General features: G+C 53.1%; 1 protein-coding gene across 3 annotated transcripts in view; it reads left to right on the top strand.

Moving 5' to 3' along the window:
* Positions 1–19342, top strand: part of PIK3R5 (phosphoinositide-3-kinase regulatory subunit 5) — a 62568-nt gene that overhangs the window by 29001 nt on the left and 14225 nt on the right. For all 3 annotated transcript variants that reach the window (XM_075169783.1, XM_075169784.1, XM_075169782.1), the window contains exons 2-6: positions 5443–5552; positions 13876–13976; positions 15439–15507; positions 16276–16414; positions 18927–18996. In XM_075169783.1, coding sequence (XP_075025884.1) covers positions 5456–5552; positions 13876–13976; positions 15439–15507; positions 16276–16414; positions 18927–18996 — 476 coding nt within the window. In that variant the 5' untranslated portion in view covers positions 5443–5455. The remainder of the gene's footprint in view (positions 1–5442; positions 5553–13875; positions 13977–15438; positions 15508–16275; positions 16415–18926; positions 18997–19342) is intronic.

The following is a 19342-nucleotide window of genomic DNA, read 5'->3' as shown; positions in this document are numbered from 1 at the left end:
TCTGCGAGGCAGTCCATGTCCCTCCACCCGTTGCGATTGCCAGCAAACGTGGGCAGCGTGTTCACGAGCTGATCCCGTGGGCGAAGAGACTTGTTTTTCCCCTCTTGTTTCCTGCCCGGGATGCTCAGCCAGCAGCCTCAGAACAATTGGGGCAGGAAAGGGCGTTATCCTGCTGTGAAGGTACCCAGGGGCTTTCTCTGGTGCTGGTGGAGCGGTGCCTTGCTTCCCTGCTGCAGGGTCCCCTCTGGGAAGGTAGAGGACTTTCAGCCAGATCCTTTCCTGCCCATGGGCATCTTGAGGAGATGCTGATGGGTTTTGCTATCATGGAAGGGGAAATCTCAGCTTATTACATGGCTGCCTGGGTTTCATCTCGTGGGAGGAGTGGATTAGAGCAGGGCAGGATGCAGGCTGGGGTGGTGCCTCCCCAGGGCATCATGATGGAGATGTCTGGGGTGGGTGGGCAGGGATTTGCCCTGCTGGTTGGATTGGAGGTGGCCGGTATCCCGGGAAGGGGTGGTCTAATTCCCTTCACTACTTTATTTGGGAACATCAACTTTGGACTTGATCTTTGAGCTCTTTCCCCCTGTTCCCATCTAATGGTGGTTGTCCTGGGCTCCACCATACAGGAGGAGATCAGAGAAGTCCTTTGGATGTTGAAGATAGGACTCATGTGAACCTTAATACAAGAAAAGTGCTTCTTCTTGCAGAAAAGCCGGTGTGACCCCCGATTCAGCTTCTCATGTGCCCGGTCCCAACCATGTGGGAACTGCTAATGGCCTCAGTCATCTCCTCAACTTGGCTGCTCTGTGCAGAGGGACCTTCTGTTCCTGGGGCAGGGTCATTCTGGGCATGAAGGAGTTGAGGTGTTCTCCTTTGCTCTGATACTGAGCAGGAGAAAAGCCGTGAAAGGAAAAGGTCCCAGGGCAGTGAAGGCAGGTGGGGGAACCACAGTCTGTCCCAGCTGAGTGGAAAGCCCCTGCCATGGAGCTGTGACACCCTGAGGGCTTCCCGTGGCCTCAGGCTTCACAGCCCAGCAGGAAAATATATTCTTTTTTGTTGTTGGTGGGGTTTTTTCATATTTTTTGAAAACTTTGGGATTTTTGCAAACCTTGTGCCTCAAAGCAGGACAACAAATGAAAATCTAAAACCAATGATCAGCAAATTCCCGTTTTCCACCAAGGGATAAATTTTTACCTATTTGACGTTAGTTAACAGGAACATTGTAATTTATCTGTCCACCTTTTTAACTGCGACAGAGATGAATGAAGACTTCTAACTAAGCAATCTCAGATGGAAATTCTCCAAAGATCTGCATCCGTGCAAGGTGCTGAGACAATTTCACAAATACTCTGAAGATACTTTCCAGACTGAGCTTTGGTTTGCTATGCCTTTTCTCACTCACTTTAATAATTATTTTTTTTCTCTTGTTAGAAAATTATCAGGTGCCTTTTGGGCAATCAGACCTTCTGAGGGGGTAGGTTCAACTTTGTCCCATGCTCATGACGTTGCTAATTGTGATCATTTGTCGAAAGCAGGGCAAAACCTCGAGGCAAATTGGTTTCCCTCAGGACATGGGGTCCTTAAAACCAGAGGGCTTAAATGTTGTCACTGCTGTGGCCGAGAGTGCTGTAACATTACCGACATGATGTAACGTTAACGAGAGCAAGCCTTGCTTTCTGCCTGCCTGGTCCTGGAGCTGTTTGCGAGCCGGTCGCCTCCCTGTGCCCAATTGTGGTTCCCGGGTTCCTGGTTCCCCTCTCGGTCTCTGTCAGTTCCACTTGCCACCTCCGTCGGGGCGGTCTGCCGATGCACCCTGCTGACGGCAGGCGGCCGTCCTGCGTGGGAGAGACGGAGAGGAAGGTGTTTCTTGGGACGTGTGATGGTAGATGTTTATCTTGGTTGGTCAGCTACGTGTATGGACCGGAGCGGTATGAGGCGATGGGGACTCTATCTAAGTGAGATCTAGCTATCTTCTTGCAAGAAGTCCAGTTCTTTCTGACTGTGCTGATACTGCAGGTGGCAAGAGGGTGGCATGGAGGGTAAGGAACGTGCCTGGAGAGCTGGAGACTTGCTTTATGCTCCCAGCTGTGCCACAAGTCACTGTGGGACAGCTGAAAAAATTGCTTAACTTTTCCAAACATTGGCTTCTCCACCTCTTAAATGGTGACTGTATGGTTTGCACAGTGTTTGGAGGCTGCTTTTAAGGTGCAAAGTTACTGGAGAAGGGCAACCAATCTGATCTTAGAGAACATCCAGGGCTTGAAGTCCCATAGCTTAATTTTGTAGGGCTGGGGTCCGATGCGTGGGCGAGGTGTGGTGGCATAAAGCCCTTCTGCTTGCTTTGCTCAGCTCTTGCTAACACTGTGCAGAGCAGGAGTGGCAGTCGATCTGGCCACACTTTTCTGTACGCAGTATGCTCTCTGAAGAGAGGTAGTTCATGCCTTGTCCAAGGGTGATACTCAGTCGTTGCCTGAGGATGTTCCTCACAACTGCTGTGGTGTCCCCTCTGTTCTTCCTAGGAGCAATAGCTCTAGGTGGTTCACATAAGGGTGAACGGTGTTGCATTGCCTGCAGAGCTGCTGTCAGGAGATTTGTGACAATCCGATGTCAGAAGGTCTCTTTGTTGTCCTCCGTGCTGTTTTGTCTCAATTGGTCCCTCAAAACCCTTCTCTCTTCCCTGGGTGGTGGTTGTGCTCTCTTGAAAGTGTTATTGGCAGCTGGGGAGAAGGCAGGGAAACCCACACCTTTTGCAACACGTTGCTCTGCGTGGAAATGCGCAGAGCAGCAGCCCGCCTCAGTGACGAGGGTGCCCCTGAAGGGTGCCGGGGCATGACCGCTCGCAGCCTTTGCTCCGGGTGCGTTGTGAAACGTGACCGCAGGCAGTTCACCGCACAGCGACTGCGCCGTCCCTTCCACCTGCTCCGAATACCTTGCACCTTACGGTTTTGCCAAAGCAGCTCTTGGTTTAGCAGCTCTGTTACTGGGAGTCCAGCTGGAGGGAGATGATGAAGGGACAGATTTTTTTTTTTTTTTTCCTGAGTTGCTCAACACCCTCATAAACTATTGCAAAGCATTGATTAAAAACCTTGACCTCAACGCTTGTTTTTTCTAGTGCTCTTGAGATGCTTAACAGAGCTCCTTGGAAAGTCTGATTATGTCCTCCAGAACTGTCCCTGCTCAGTGTGGGTGGGAAGGAAAAGAGAGTTTGGGGAATAAACAGTAGAAGAGGTTGAAAAGTTTCTGCTTGGTTGCGGTGGACAAACTGAGTCCTCTCCCATGAAAGATGCTTCCATAAGCACTGCCTTGGGAGAGGAGGTTTAGATTCATGTGTGGTCCGTAGCACACCAGGAAAAAAAACCACAAAGACTTAGTATTTTGTGGTTTGAAAGTTATGGTAATATCTTTGTCCTATTTTGTCCTTAAATTCCCTGCCTGTTCTGTGCTGGGATATGAGAGGCATTGGGAAGGGATGGCTGGGCCGGCGCGCGGCTCACCCCAAGCGTGCGGTGAGGAGCGCGTTCCCCTCCGAGGACCGAGCTGTGCTCTAAAACAAGCTGACGTGCGGGGAGGTGTATTTTTGTGAGCTGGATGTTGTAAAGGGTGCTTATGAGTCATGCTGTGCTCTTAGTCACTGCTTTCCTCTTGCCACAAGTCATGACTAAGGTGCTGATGTACAGATTCCTCGCTCATTCAGTCCTCGGCACCGCGGCAGAGCAATTCTTGGGCGTTCCTTGCACTCGCACTGTGGATGGATAAAACTTTTGGTGAAGACCATAATAACAGGCTGTGGCAGCGGGACACAAGAGGCAGGAGCCCATGAGCCTCTTTGGGGTAAAGGAGAGAGCTTGCGCTTGGCAGGTCAGTGGTTCCTCATTGTGTGTTTGCTTTCACCTGTTTGGAGCCATTGGTGGCTTTCTTTCCAGCATAGGAAGGACCGAGTGGTGGGGCTGGAGCCAACCTCGCCACTCCCTTGGCTCTCAGGGAGCCCCAGCAGCCGGGCATGGCTTTACTGAGCCCTTTTGGGGGAATTGCCGGGAATTAAGTGTTGGTGGAGGTGGCCATGCTGAGTACACCAAGCAGGGGGGACCGGGTGGAACCTCTGCTGAGATCACAGCAGCTTTTGCTCCTGCCAGGGTGGAGGTGGGGAGCTGTGATGAGCGCAGCCACCACTGAATACTGAGTGTCAAAGAATCGAGCTTTTTGGGGTAGTGTTGGGAACTGCACAAGCGTGTGGCATAGGTACAGGAACGAGCTGTCCAGGATGAAAGCAAAGGCCTCCTTGGCAGGTGTTTTTTGTAGTATTGGCAGGTTTTATTTCTTCTTCCTGGATTATGTTTGTGCATTTGGGTTGCCTCTAAACAAGAGGCAAAGAGTCTGTGGGATGAACCCTTCTCTGTGCGTTGGGAGAGGGGAGGTGCCTGCCCCAGGGTCCCTCTGGACGCCAGGACTGGCACTGCAGGGGAGGAGGAAATCTCTGCCCGGGCACCTCTTTGATTGCTCATGGGCAGGGCAGATCTGAGAAGTAAACCTTCTGGGCAAGCTGCTTTTATTTTCATGGTGTCCCAGACAGATGCATATGAATTGAGTGGGATAAAATCTTCCTCCCCCAGCACAGTCTTTGCCAGCCCAAGGTTTAAGTTTGCACCCTGAGCCACGGAGGAGAGGTGAGATGCACAGAGCCGCGTTGTGAAAAGGTTGCAGCCAGGCACGCAATCCGCAGTTTTGCAATGTCCTCGGATGTTGGGGCTGAGGTCCCCTCTGTATTTTCCCACAAGGGCACATGGACCTTTTCTTCCTGTTGGCTGTGTACTGGAGGCTTTCCTGGCTGGGACAAGGTTAGCGCTTGGGAGTGGGTTTGTGACCATCACCAGTGGACACTAGAGCTGTCAAGGACAATCCATGCCTAACGCAAGGAGTAGGAGCTTGGGCTCTGCGGTCACTTTTCCCAGGTTGGGGACCAGGTGATCTTCTGAGATTCCTTCCAGCCTGTTCCTTCCAGGGCTGTTCTATGATTCCCATCGACCCTGTTGCAAGGTGTTGCAGCTGTAATCTCTTGTAGTGTTATCTTCGATGGAGGCTAACCCAAGATCACCTCCTTGCCACAAACACGTGAGCGAGACTCGATCTGTCCCGCAGACGGAAGTTGTGAGAAGGCAGATATGCCTGCAGCGGGCCAGGGTGAGGGTGCCTTGGCCCCACAGCCTCTCGTGATTGGGTCGTGGATGTGTGTGCCTCCTTTTCTTTGCCACAGTTAGAAAGCAGAGCTAGCAGAGCGGGGTGCATCATTGGCTTTGGGGTTGGAAAGGGTGACAGGAGGCAGTAATGGGGTGGTGTTTCACCAGGAGCATCTCATCTGTGCCGCAGTAGCAGTGTTGCAGTGCTCTCTTCCTTGTACTTAACTAAGGGTGCAGTATACTAACTTTCTTCCTTTGCTGTCTTTAGGAGATGAATTAAAATGCAGCACACCACGTGCACAGAGGACAGGATCTACCACGCACTGGAAAGATGTCTACATGGGCTTAGCAGAGATGCTGTCTCCAGCAGATGGGCTGGTAGGTGACCTGTTAACCACGAGCTTGTTGGCCACGAGCCTGACACCTGACAGCCTTGATGGGGTCAGACTCTTCTGTTCTTCTCTGCATGATCTGCTGACCTACCTGGGTACCTGGGTAAGAGAACCGCTGGTGCTACTGGAGGCTTGGAGGCCTTTTCTCCCTTCCAATGTTCAAAGTTAGAGGTGGCATCCAATCTAGTCAGTCTTCCTGAGCAGCTCGTTGCAGTAGGAAGATGTACCAAGATGCTGAACAAGTCCTGTTAGGTCTTATATGACTAAAGCTCAGCAGAGAAGCCGTGCGTCTTGCCAGTTGTCCACGCATGAGCTGGAAAGAGGAGTTGTCTTCATTCACCACAAGGAAAGACTCCTTTGTGTAATCAGCCAGCCTTGCCTTGCTTTGACGCATATAGTCCTCAAAACCCATGGGCGTAATCTCTGCCGCGTTGCCATAAGCAAGTGGGGAGGTATTGTTATCGACTTTATTTAAATCTAGATCAGATACCATGGTGGCCGTAAAGATGTGAGCCACGTTCAGAGGGCTGCAAAGGGATTTGGGATGGCAGTGGTGAGGGCAAAACAGCAATGAGAAGCAGTAATTTTTGAATTTTGACCTATCTTCCTCATACTCACACTTGTAGGCTGCAATTAAATCCTCTTGCAGATGAAAGAAATGAAATTAATTTGGGGGGGGGCTGTCCAATCCAGATTTCCTTTTGTCTGTGCAGTTCTTCTTTCAACCCCCTCTGCTTTTCCGTTTACCTACAAGTCAAGAAGGAGATGCAAGTGGTATCCTACCTGCTGCCAAACACTGGAGTAATCCCTCTCGCCGTGCCCATTTCCTCACGCCCACTGGAGCGATGCCAGCTCCCTGTGCCGTAGCGTCACCCTGGGTCTTGGTTCACGCAGCTATGACCAGGACTCCTGGATCCTTTCGGTCTCCCCACGTTCTGGGAAACGGGCCCTGAAGTGTGACCTACATTCCTGGTTCCTGGAAGCGCGACCTCGCGTTTGGCACCGTTACAGCGCGTGTCCAAAGGAGTCCATCTCGCCAAGGAATTCATTGTGCGCCGCATAACTCACCTCTTCCTGTAATTATAATTAATCAATTCCTGTGTCACTCACAAACTCTGCCCTTCTTTAATCCCAGCCCCTCAGCACTGGTGTTTGTGTTAGGGTAGCCTTTAAAAAACGATTTCATAATTCTTCTGGCTCATTAGCAAAGACAAGACTGTACGGGGCAGGGGTCGGGTGGTGGTAGGCTCTGTTGGAAGCAGCTGTGCTGCCCAGTGATTCCTCATTTCTAATGATTTTCCCTCATCTCTCCGCCTGCTGGCTTTCAGTCCTCTTCATGTGGGTTTTGTGGGGTTTGGCAAAATGACCTGGCATTCCTGGGAGAATCTCAGACGTTTTACACATCAGAAAGTTCCCTTTCATCAACAGCATTTGTGCTGTTGCCAAAAATTTTCAGCGTGACCGGCAAACCCCGTTTCCGCAGTCGTCGGTGGATGTGATGTTAATAGCTCTGCTGTGCTCCGGCCCGGGGGTACCGCTCCCCCAGGGCAGCGCTGCTTGGCCAGCGCCTTTAGTGCTCTTCCATGTGGGCTCTCCAGCCCTGCTGACTTTTGCTTTGAGGAGCTGCTGTTCCACATCCTAACCCCTTGCAGTCGGAGTAGGAAGTATTTCGTTATTGCAGTAACATACACGATTTAGGGAAAACAGAGCATAATGCATAGGTATAGCTACACCCCTTAACAGGTATCCTGTTTCTTTTCAAAAACAGAGCAAAAATGTTTTCGCGTTCTTCTGCCTTCCCCGTGTTAGAGCAACAGTTTAATTATTGCTGTTCTGTGTCAGACCCAGGCTGTTATTTATGGCAGGGCTCTGTTCCTCATATAGTCAATGAATCCCTTGATCTTGTTCTTAACTGTGCAGTAGCCTTCTCCTTTCTTGTTTTTAACTTCTTATATCACTTCTATTTCCCAATTTATTTGCTTTCCCCTCCTTTTTACCGTTTCCGTACACCAAAATAACACGTACCACGTCGCAGCTTTTTGGGCTGACACCTTGCTAGAATTTTGTTCATTTTTAAATTATTTAATGCTTTATTTTTACATGATAATTTTACAGGAGGTTGCTCCAGAGTGGGTGAGTAATCACTTCCGATGCGTCGTTTTCCCCCTGCGTAAGTGACTGAATAGCTGAGGACTGTGAAGTCAGCGAAGAGGATAAGTGCGAGTGCTTTGGCCGTCACAAATTTATTCCCTGGATGAGCCCGTGGTCAGCTCTGGGGTCGAAATAGAAAATCTTTCCTGCAGTGTTTATTGGAGGAACCATATTAAAATTAATTGTCTCTGACTCACAAAAAAGCCTGTTAGAAAAGCACTAGGAAAACCAACCTCCTTTTCCTCGTGGAGACCCTCTTCGGGGAGTTTGCCTTCCTCCATGTTGCTGGAGAGAGGTGATAGTCAAATCAGAGCGTGCTAAAGGAAGAAAAATATTTTATTTCTTGCTGGTGAGCAGTGAAACGGGGAGCCTTTGGTGAAGGAGAGTGCTGGGCTTGGGTCTGGCTGCTGGCGGCGCTGGGGATGCTGTGCTGGGGAGTCAGAGGTGTGAGAAGGGCTGGAGGACCGCGGGGGATGGGGAGCTGCTGGGAGGCTGTGGGGCAGCCCACTGCCTGCAAGGTCCCAGGGATGGGGAGGAGCCGTTGTCTTTGCTACGGGGCTGCACGTGAGGCAGAGAGGATGAACGAAGGACGGATGAAGGCCGCTGGTGAGCCAGAGAAGGAGAGGAGTCTTCAGTGATATGTCTTACGTGATGCCCAGGGAGTTCAGTTTGCTCAGCTCTAACCAAGGGAAGCTTAAGATCCTGCTCGATTGCAGTCATCTAAATACCCTCGTGGGGAATGAGCAGAAGTCTGGTGTGGGGATCTTCCAGCTTAGTCACCAAGTAACGCGAAATGCAATGTCTGAAATACTTCCAGCTCTAAGTGCAGAATTAAGGTGCGCTGGTTACTAAACCTTGCAAATTGTAACCTTTGAACTGATTTCTCCAGGCTTGTGGTGGGTTTTCTTGCTGAAATCGCTGCCCAGGCTGGGTGGAAGCTCCGGGGTGGCTCCAACCCTGGGAGGTGCCGCTGTGCCCTGCTCAGGGGGCTCTAAGCAGCTGCTTGGAAATGGGAGCTGCAGGTTGGACTCCTGTGCGGTGCAGGGTGCATCCCAAGAGGATGCTGTGACTGCGGGGCTCTGCTGTCTCCTGTGCTTCGGGCACCTCCAACCCCCCTGCTTACCAACTGCTGCGAGTCGGCCCTTCCTCTGGGCAGTCCCTCGGAGAAAACCACATTATTCTGGTGAGGGCGTAGTGGAAATGGTGGGAGTGGGTCTGGGGGAGGGAGGAAACGGAGGCATCTGCTTTTCACCCCTCCAACCGTGTCACTTCTGACGGCACCGGGAGCTGATGCCCAGCCTGAGCGCCGTGGGCGAAGGCAGCTTGGGCATGCGGTATTTCTGCTTTATTTCTTTTTTTTCCGACTTGACAGTTGCCCCCTATGAAGAGCGGCGGAGGGGAAATGTCAACCACCGAGGTCAGGAAGGAGCCGCTCTGGGAGGAGGGCGTCTCGGTGCACTTCTCAGAAAAGAAATTGCGAAGCCTCATCCTTCCGAGGCCGCCCACGGAGCCGCTGCCGCCCGGCTCCCGGCACGCTGCCGGCATCTTCGTCGATGCCGATAGCGATCAAAGTCAGAGCGTGCGTTGCGCCCAAGCTCCCTCCCGGAGCGGGGGTCTTGGTGCAGCCTCTGCCCAGTGCTGGGTCCCTGCTCGGAGGCTTTGCTGTGGGTTTTGCTCTCCCAAAGGGAGATTTTTCTTTGGGTCTGCATCATGTTGGGCTCAGTGCTGTGTAGGATGCTGGGATAAGCACAGCTTAGTCCTGCTTCTGCTGCGGCTCCGTGTGTCGTAGTCCCAGCATCCCGCAGCTGGGGCCGCAATGTGCTCTGGGCTGCCTGTGTTGCTGGCAGGTAAATCTGATTCATTCTCCATGTATAAAGAAAAAATAAATAACGCTGGGTCATTGTTTTAGAGGAGCAAAATCGGATGGATGAGCGTGAGGGCAAGGTGGATGTAAAGCAGGTTTTTTTAGCTGTGGGGCTTCCCGCTGCCCTGCTGGGAGGGCTCTGGTGCCTCTTGTAACAAATTCATAGGATTTAGGGGCTGGAAGGTGAAGTTCTTGTTTGTGCTGCCTGCACAAGATCCATCTTTAAAAGCTGATCTTGACCCCTCCAGGGCTGGCGATCACCCCGCAGCTCCTGCATGGACCGCTCTCCTTTAAGGCGTTGCGTGGTTTGTGTGCGTGATTTTATCTCCCACTTCCCTCAGCCAAGAGGCACCTGCCTGACCTCTGCCGTCCCTGCCTTGATATGAGTTTAGGTGAGTGAGGTGAAGCGTTTCCCCACCAACACAGGACTTTCCAGTGCTTGCAGCGATGGCAGGGAGCAGCCCTCCTCGCCTTGGGGGACATCCCAGGGCATCCTCGAGCTGCACGCTCCATGCAGATGCGGGGTCTCCCTTGCATCTCATAGTGAGAAATGTTTTTTGGGGAATTAAAAAGCAAGTGCAAAGTCCAGGAGAAAGCCTGGTTCAAGCTTTCTGCTTGCTATCGCTGCACATCCTACCCTCGCCCACCCCGGGACAGGGTGGGTGCCCGGCGTGGTCTGGCACTGCTGGTTTTGAGGATACCTGGCACAGTGGAACGCACCCAGTTTGGACTTTGTGCTCTGTGCTGCTCTGACCCCTTGTAAAACACTGCTGTGATTTGTGGCCTGAGCCAGAGTGGTGGCATGATTCACCATCACAGCAAACCAGCAGCGGAGCATCTGCTCGGGTGCACTGCGGCGGAGGAGTGGCTGCAAATAAAACTCTTTCTGGAGTTGGTTTCTCACCTGGCTGCAGCCTCTCCCTGGCCTGGGAATAAACCAAGTGCTGCTCTGCAGTTCATAAAGGTCCCCGGGTGCTACCACAGCACCCAGCTGTGTCCCAGGCGGAGGCAGGACATCTGCAGAGGGACGGAGAGGGCGCTTGCAGGTGTGTGGCTCCTTTCTTCTTTTAATGTCACCTGGGGCTTTTGTTCCTGACCTGTGCACATTAGTAACATCACTCTCCATGCCCAAATAACGTTTTTAGTCTGGATACAGAGGATATGGCTGCAGGGACTAACTCTGCTCCCAGTGGTTGGAAAGTGGATGCTCATGACCTGGACTGTGTGTGGAGGGAAGGGAATTCCCACCCAGGTCTGGATCCCCTGTCCTGACTGATGCCTGGAGGTGCAGGACACTTTGCTTTGCCGTGTGGTCTTTGTTTATTGTGTCCAGGATTTCCGAGCTGCATTTTGTGCTTGAGAGTATTTTTAGCAAGGACGCAGCTGTTTTGGAGTGTCTTTGATTAGTGCTGCTTTGCCAAATTTAGGAGCTCAGACCCTGGCAGCCTGCTGCCTCCCAGCACCGTTTGGCTTAATCCCAGGGTAATCCCAGTGCCTTGCCATGCCCATGAGTTAAACAGAAATTCTGCTTATAGCGATGTTATTCAAATATACCTGCCTGCATCCTTGTGCTTCAGCTCACAGTTATTGTAGGAGACTCAAAAATGGATCAGAAGACTTCAGGTCTAAATTATATTTGTAAGACACTTCCCTCGAGCCCTGCCCTTGTCCCTGCTACCTGCCCGTCCTCCCAGCCTGTTCACAGTGGGTTTGCCCCAGCGCCTCTCCCTCTGCCCCATTCAGCACGGAATAATGCAACGAGCTGCTGCTGCAGCGATTTCCTCCTCCCTTGCTAGAAGTGAGAGGAAGGAAAGAGCCGGCGTCTTGCTGGGCTATTTGTATTTGTGGTTACGCTCGCGCAGGAAGCAGCGTTCTCCTCGTCTGGCGATGCACCCCGACGGAGCTCAGCTCTGCTGCTCTCGCGGATCCTGCCCTGGGCAGCCGCCGCGGGGCCGGGCTCTCTCGGGTGAAATAATCCTCCCGGCCAAAGCAGGGTTGTTTCAAGGCACCACGTGAGCGCAGCCACTTCTTGCAGAGCTCAGCAAAGCTCCCAGCAGCTCTGACCAATTCTGCTGGGCCGGTTGCTTTCTTGACTATGCCACAGGTGCTGGGGCTTTCCCTGGAGGATGCCGCACTCTGGGACAATATTGATTTATTTGAGCAATCTGCTGGAGTGCTCCTGGGCAAAGCCGTGGCTCTGTGCCGTTGCGCTGACTTATGAAAGTGGCTCAAAGGAAAACTGGAGCATCGCTGAATTACCGGGTCGCTGTGGCTGTGCCCTCGCTGACAAGATACCACCCTCTAAGGTTGCGCTCTGGGTGTCGGCAAACCCAGCATGATGCCGGGAGTACTGGAGGCAAATTAAAAATTACAACTGTAATTAACAGCGAGTGCGTCTGAGCTCCTTGGAAACTTTCCAGCAGGATCTTTCTCCGCTGGAAAATGTTGATTCATTGAAAGTGAAAAGTTGCATGGCAGCGAGGGGGCTTTCCCGTGGGGGAAGGCTCCTGCCCTGTTTTGTTCAGCTAAAAGTTAGGCATAAAGCCACAGAAATAGTGTGTGTCCTGGTGAGCAAATGCTTGTCTGTGGGGGGGGACAAGTGAAGACTGTTTTTGCAACCTGAGCGTTAGTTTTGCTTGTCTTGGCATCGGTCTTCTCCCAGCTGGGCCACGGCGTACGTTTCTCCTGGTTTAAATTCACCCTGTTTAACACCTAGAAGGCGTGTAAAGGTATTTTTATGGCACGTATGTGCCTGTATGTTTGATAAATTTGTAGCCTCTGCAGCTGGGAGTAACGTTTGAGGGACAGACAGCGTGACCTGTAGATTTGTGATGAATACCGCTGTCCCCTTGCCAGCTCACGGCATTGTTTCTTCCTTGTTCGCTCCAACGCAACAGCCGACACGCATGGGTTGGTGTTTGTTATGTTTCTGTGCCACTTAATAGACCGTGTGAGTGAAGAGCGGCTGGATTTATATTTATTTTTCCTCTCTGATCATTAGCCCCACTTCCCTGCAGCGAGAGCTGCTCTGTTTCTTTTGGTCTTGCTTTTGGACTGAGCTTGGAAGAGCCCCGGTGCCAGCACCCCCTGAACCGTGCCATGGGCTGCGGCTGAGCTGTGTGATGTCTGCACTGCCTCCACTCCTGGTGATAAAATCCATGGCAATGCAGGATGGGGAGATGGAAATGTGGACCCTTCTCAGATATTTGTTAGGCTGTTTGCTTGAAATTTCCCTATAACTTGTCTCCACGGGGCTGTCTGCAGTGCCTGGGTCCCTGGGGGGGAAGAGGAAGAGGAGGTTGGAGGAGGAGGAGGTTGCAACTCCCTCCTTGGTCTGCAGATCCCGGTGAGTGCCGCCTCCTCCCCCAGGATGCAGGGCTGGGATGAATGGAGGCGCCCGGCAGCCTTCGTGCAGATCATTTCCTCCAAGACCATCTGGGAGTTGGCCCTCCCGCCAAGAAAAGTGACGACCTTGGGAAACACCTTGGGCCATTGTCACTGGTCGGGTCCCAGCAGCGAGAGGCAGATGTCTGGCGGTGGAGGCCAGGGGTGAGGGACCTTCCATCCCTTTGCATGGGCAATTCTCCTCTCTCAATATCTGGGTAATCTCCTGGTGGGGTTTTAATACATTCAATGAAAATTTGAAGGTGCTAAAAGCTGGAATAAATGCTGGGCAGGCTTAACAATGATGGTGATAGGAGCTCTGACTGCCGCGATGCTGATGTGATGGTGCATCTCCAGGGTGTGGGGAAGCTGGTCGGGGGGATGCAGCATCTTCCCTCAGGTGCGATGCAGCATCTTCCCTCAGGTGCGACGCAGCTGCAGGGGGTTGGATGTGTGCCCGACGGGGAGCTGAATTTTGCAGGGTTTGAGTGAGTTTATAGTTGGGATAGGGCATCTGGGGTGTTTGAGCCTGGGGGCAGCAGGGCAAGGGGTCGTACCGGTGGGTTTTCTATGCTCAGGCAGACTGAAGGTGGGCATCCACCTATGCCACGCGCATCCCTCTGGCCTCTGCAGCGGGCACGTGGCCGCACAGGCATGTCCCTGGGGGAGAGGCATCCAACCCAGCTGAGTGCGAGGGCACAAAGGTGGTCAGGTACAAAGAGATGCCACTGAGATAAACACCACTTGGCAAGATTAGATCTGTCCAGAACGAGGGCGTGAGGTTTTTTTCCTCTACCGTGATCTGACCCAGGCAGCAAACACCTTCGTCCTGACCCCTTCCCGTTGTTCGTCCCTCCTGCAACCTTCCTGAACGGGGCTGTGAGTGATGGTGGCTCTGTCTCCCCCGCAGCCGGGCTGTGCCTGAACTGCTGGAGCCTGCAGGAGCTGGTGAGCCGAGACGCCGGCAACTACCTCATCCTTGTGGAGAAGATCCTCGGCAAGGCCAAAGAGGTGAGTCAAGGGGCTGCCGGGGAGGGCTGTGGGCTTTGAGGTGGTGTCAGCTCCAGGGATTGCCCAAAATGGAGTTTTGCAAAGCTTAGTGGGTGATTTTGTGTTGTGGTAAGGTGTCGCTGGAGCACCGGAGCTTGGGGTCGGGTCCGAAACTCTGGTGGGAATAACCCTGTGTGTCCCACCGGCTTTCAGCACATGGGAACTACAAGGGAAAAACCCAGCTCCGATATCTGCTCTTTGGGCAGTACTGCAGATTCACCGGGAAGGGTTTTGATTTCCCAAAGCGCTGCTCGGCGCCGTGCAGGGGCAGCCCCGGGTCGTAGGGCTGCCCAGATGGAGCCGGCCTTTGCCAGACCTTCCCCCGCCGTAAACTGGGAGCTGCTAGTCCAAATCAGAGCAAATTGAAGGTTTCCTGTTGTTTTTGATGGGAACTTTGCCACGGCTCTGCCGGGCTTCCTGCAGGGCCGGGAGTGGAGCTGGGACACTGGGGACCGCGGGCAGGGTTTGCACCACGTAGCAGCCTGGCAGGAGACAGTCGGGTCGGGCAGAGCGGGGAGGCAAAACGGCAGTGGGGCTGATCCTATCGGCCTGCCGTGGTCCCGTCATGTGCCAGAGGAGCTTGAGGCATCGTCGGTCAAGTGGGGTTGGCTCGGGCTGTGACCAGGAAGACTTTGGAGGAATCCCTTGATGTGGCAGGAAACAGTGATGTGTTTCCTAAATCCTCAGCGCTGGGATTCATGTGATGGAGTAAATGCTGCCTTTCATTTTTGGGGAAAGAAAAGCTGTCTAGCTGCCAGGCTGCAGAGCTGATACCAGTTAAGATTAGCACGATTTGGTTTAATCCATTTATATATTTTTTTTTTAATGGCTGGGACTGATCTAGTTGCAGATAAGATTTTATTACATTAGGGTTTACGTAAGGGTTTATTACACTTCGTGTCGTGCTGTGCTCATGAACAAGGGGAGTGTCTGCAAGCGAATCCTTGAGCCATCACTAAGTCCCTCAGTGAAATAATTCTGCTGGCTATTCACTGGCAAAAGCTGGGACAAAAATCCATGATTTGCACCGTGCTGCTGAGCTTTGCGAGCCGCTTGCAGGGGCTGGGCTGCCTGCTTGCCTCTCCAAACCGCCTGTTTTGAGCCTCTTTCATAGAATTTCATGCAACTCTGCAAGGATCAGGAGTATCGGAGGGCTGGGGGCTTGGCCAAATCCGGCTTCTCAAGGGCAAAGGCAGAGCGGCAGTCTGTGCTGATCTGCCTGCCCCATCGGTGTGGGTTGCTGGGGCTTTAGGGGTTATTTTCCTCTGGAGACAACGGAATCTGCTGGGGACGGTGATGTGATGGTGCGCGTTGGGCATGCGGCTGCGCTGGGGAGTCTCCCAGCACCTCCAAGGATGCTTTTGGGTAACGCTTATGGTGAACAGCCCAGCTCATCCTTCTGCCCTCGGGCTGTTTCCTACAGGTGCAGGAGAAGTGCGACTATGATCTTGTAACGCCCCTGGCTCTGCTCTTCTACTATGCGGTCCTGTATGTAAGTCCTGAGGCTGTTGCACGTAGCTTGATCCCAGCCCCCGGGGAGGTCCAGGGCCCCACGGAGTCACACAGAACAGTCACTGAAATTGGGGTGGCTTTCATCTGAAACATCATGGTCTGCTTTGATCAATTCATCCCCAAAAAAAGATCCTGTACGAATCTACAGGGATCAAGACTAGGCAACCATTGCACAAGCTGAGAGATGAAAAAAAAATGAGCTTCAGTGGTTTTAATCTTTTTATTTAAAGATGGGCTAATCAGAAAGGGAGACGGACAATATCTCTGTGCAGAGAAGGCAAATTTTTTTCATTACTCTTTATACTTGTGCAAAATACATAGGCAACGCTAACGAAAAGAAGGAGTGGAGCCTTCACAGGAAATACTTTTTTTATTATTATTATTATTAGCACAATGCATCATTATCCCAAGGAAATCATTGTTGCCAGATCTTGCAAAAGCACAGGCTGTAATGCGATTCATCTGTATGGATCTGTGGTTGTTAAAAAGGAATTTATATATAGGCTTTGGCACGTGAGCCACAGCCGGGAGGTTGGGAAGGTGCAGAGCGGATGAAGCTTTCTCGGAGCTGCGCCCAGTGGGGATCCTTTGACCCTTCCTTGGGAGAGGACGGGGTGTCACAGGGTGAACCTCTGCTCCGATCCGTTTCTCCTCCTCCCTCTTCCAGCCTAAACCCCTGAGATTTTACGCAGTGCTCGAGGCCTGTGTCCTTGCTCCCTTTCTAATCAGGTCTCCCCGTACCCCGCAGGCTCCCCACTTCCCACCGGGCTCCGACCTGCTCCTGAAAGCCACCAGTGTATACCACAGCTTCCTGACCTGGCCCGTGCCCTACTGCGACATCTTCCGCGAGCTGCTCACCTTCATCAGCGACGAGCTCAAGGCCCCCGGTAAGTGCTCCTGCCCCACCACGGGGTTTTCATGCACTGCTGGCGCTGCTTCCCAAAAAACCCGCTGCTGCGACCGCCCCGTGTTTGTTCCCGAGACTCTCCTGGTGTTGCTGTCTCATAACCCACTTTGCTTCGTGAATCCCTTGAGCGTAGTGTCCACATTTACCTTGTGTATCCCACACCTCAGCTTTTCCAGGAGGCGAGGACTTCTGCCCTCCATCCTCTGGATGATTTTCCCTGGTGGTCCAGCACAGGGTGAGACCAGATTCCTATGGAAGAGCAGGTGGGATGGTGGGGTTGTGTTTTCGGTGGCTGCCTTGCATGCAAGGTGGTGGGAGCATCCCAGGGACTCTCAGCTCCGGACCAGTGTGGATTAGCAAAACCTGTAACTATTTCCTGGCTGCTGTTCAACATGAGGGGTCTTTTCCATGGCAAAGCACGTGCCAAAGCTCCCGCCCAGCCCGGGGCTTTGTTTGAGATGCTCAGTGGTGTAACTGGGGTGATAACAGTGGGTCCATTCATCGGCATCAAGGTGGCTGGAGCCTTCGAGCCTACCCTTGCGTGGAGATTTCCACAGGGCTGAGGGACTCCCCGGCTCTTTCTTTACAGCCGAGACACTGCCTTGTGATATGGCTTTGGGTACATCTCTCGGCAGCAGCACCGCTCCTCTTAATTAAGGGCTCCTCGTAGATGTCCTGTTGTTCCCAACAGAGCAGCTCTTCCAATTATTTCTAAAAGGCCATTTCTCCTAATCTCCCTGTCTTTTGGTGGCTTATGGAGAGCTGTTATCACACGGAGCAGATTTCAGCCCTTGTTTAATCCTGCGCAGGGCCGTGGCAGTGAGACTGGCTCTGAGCGGGACTTGGGAGGCCTCAGATGGGTACATGGGCTGTGGCTGAGGCTGGGGATGCTTCCCCCCTTCCTCAAACCGGGCAGCTGCTTTGGAGAACCCTGACAGGGACGGGAAACACAGGGTCTCCATCACAGCAGCAATGTCCTGCAGAGATGGGAGCTTGTTAGGTGCAGATGGGATGAAAGATGCTTTCAAAGGAACAAAAAGATTAAAAAACACGCAAAACCCTCTGCAGTGTTGGCACTGGACTGGCTGATTTACTCCCAGCTCAAGGCTCCACCAGCATAAATGGCCATGGCCACCAGGCAAGGTCTGGCTGGGCTGTTGTGCTGCGTCCAGCCTCCAGCTCAGAGCTGCAGGGCCAGCACGGATGCGGGGACACTCATCCCACGTTGCTGCAGCCGTGGACTTCCCCAGCTCCTTCCTGGTCATTTATTGCTGCAACACTGGTCAGGGCCGTGTTTTACAGACCGCTGGGAAAGCCCCAGTGCTGGGGGGGGGGGGTTTGCTACATCCTGCTCTTGTGCCATCACCACCATCACCGGTGCCCGGGGCTGTGTGAGCTGGGGACTTTGGTCCAAAAGCTTTTCCCCTCCTACAAGCATATGAGATTCCCCCACCGCTGCCAAAAGATGCCGTGTGGGAGGTGTTGGGGAGCCCAGTGCTGCCCCTCGGCGTGGCCTCTCCCCCAAACTGGAGCCAAGAACAATGAAAACGTGTCCTCTGCTGGTAAGCTGGCCAGGACCTTATATGCTTGTTGCACGGCCTCCGTGACCTGCTGCGAGGCTGAAGCAAAAGCTTTTTATTGAGATGAGGGTAAATATTAACTGAGAACAAGCTGCTGTCGGTATTTGCCAAGAATGCAATAGCTTTTATCTGCAAACTGGGGCTGATGTCTCTGCAAGAGGGGTGAACGCTGCTGTAATCGGGGGGCCCGTGTGGATCAACGTGAGCTGCCCATGGGTGCTGGGCCCCCTGTGGGTGCTGCTTCTCGGCTGCTGAGCAGCAGCTGGGGTTGGGATGTATCTGCCTGCAGTAATAAGGGTGGTGGATCTTGCTGACACCATAAGATCTTTCCCAAGATGTACCCCAGTCCTTCTGCCTTTTGGGAGTGACACGGGCTTTGCTGTTGCCACCCAGTCCAGGTCCATCAGACATTGCCTGGTTGAGGTTCCCAATGGCATCCCAGGGATGGTCCCAGGGAGGCATCCAGGGACGTGGGCTGCTCACACCAACCTTGCTTCTGTTGGGGCCAGGCTGGGCTCCATCTCTGTGGGAGGGAAGGTGGCAGTGACCTGCTGTCCGTAAGTGAGATCCAGGGCCCGGGGGGGGTTAAGCAAGTGGCAGAAGCTGCTAAATATCACCCATGCAGTTCAAAAAGGACCCCACATCAGCAGTGGGGCAGAAGGGACTGGGGATGGAGCAGCTCTCCTTTCCCATCCTCTGGTTGCCTTCCTATCCCCTTGGGCTTTCACCCTTTCCGTCCCAAGGCTCCCTTGCTCCCGGGCCGGTCCCCTTGCATGGTGCCTTGTCCCCAGTAAGGACTTTTGGTGCTGCCATGCCCGCTCCAGGCTGAGGCTCAGCCAGGTCAGGACGTGCTCCTGAAGCAGAGCTGTCTGCGGTGGTGCCATGTCTCCTGTCCTCTGCTCTCTCCCCCAGGGATCTCCTTCCAGAGGCTGGTGAGGACAGAGCAGGGGCTGCCCGTGAAGAACTACCAGAGCTCCACCGTGTAAGTGTGGCCATAGGCACTGCTGGCGTCTCTGTAGCATCCCCAAATCCCACGCTGCTTGCACAGCAGTGGGGCTGCAGCGCGCAGATCTCAAAGGTGTAGCGGTGGGTGCCAGGGAGAAGAGCTGGATAGCTGGGCTGAGCTGTGGGAAGGGATAAGGAAAGTGGCTGTGGCATTTCCACAGCCGTGGGTCAGGGTCTGTGGGCTCCCCATGTCGGTTATCCTGCAGCCCTGCTTACTGCAGGGTTGCAGATCTGGGTGAAAACAGCTGGGGAAGGCAAAGTCTTTTCTGCAGGGAGTTGCTGATCTTGGCACAGGCTGGAGAACAGCCAGGAGACTCTTTGAT

Source organism: Calonectris borealis, chromosome 20, assembly GCF_964195595.1.
Source record: "Calonectris borealis chromosome 20, bCalBor7.hap1.2, whole genome shotgun sequence".
Taxonomy (NCBI): Eukaryota; Metazoa; Chordata; class Aves; order Procellariiformes; family Procellariidae; genus Calonectris; species Calonectris borealis.
The sequence above is the reverse complement of the archived record's forward strand: the minus strand, read 5'-3'. Positions and strand labels throughout refer to the sequence as shown.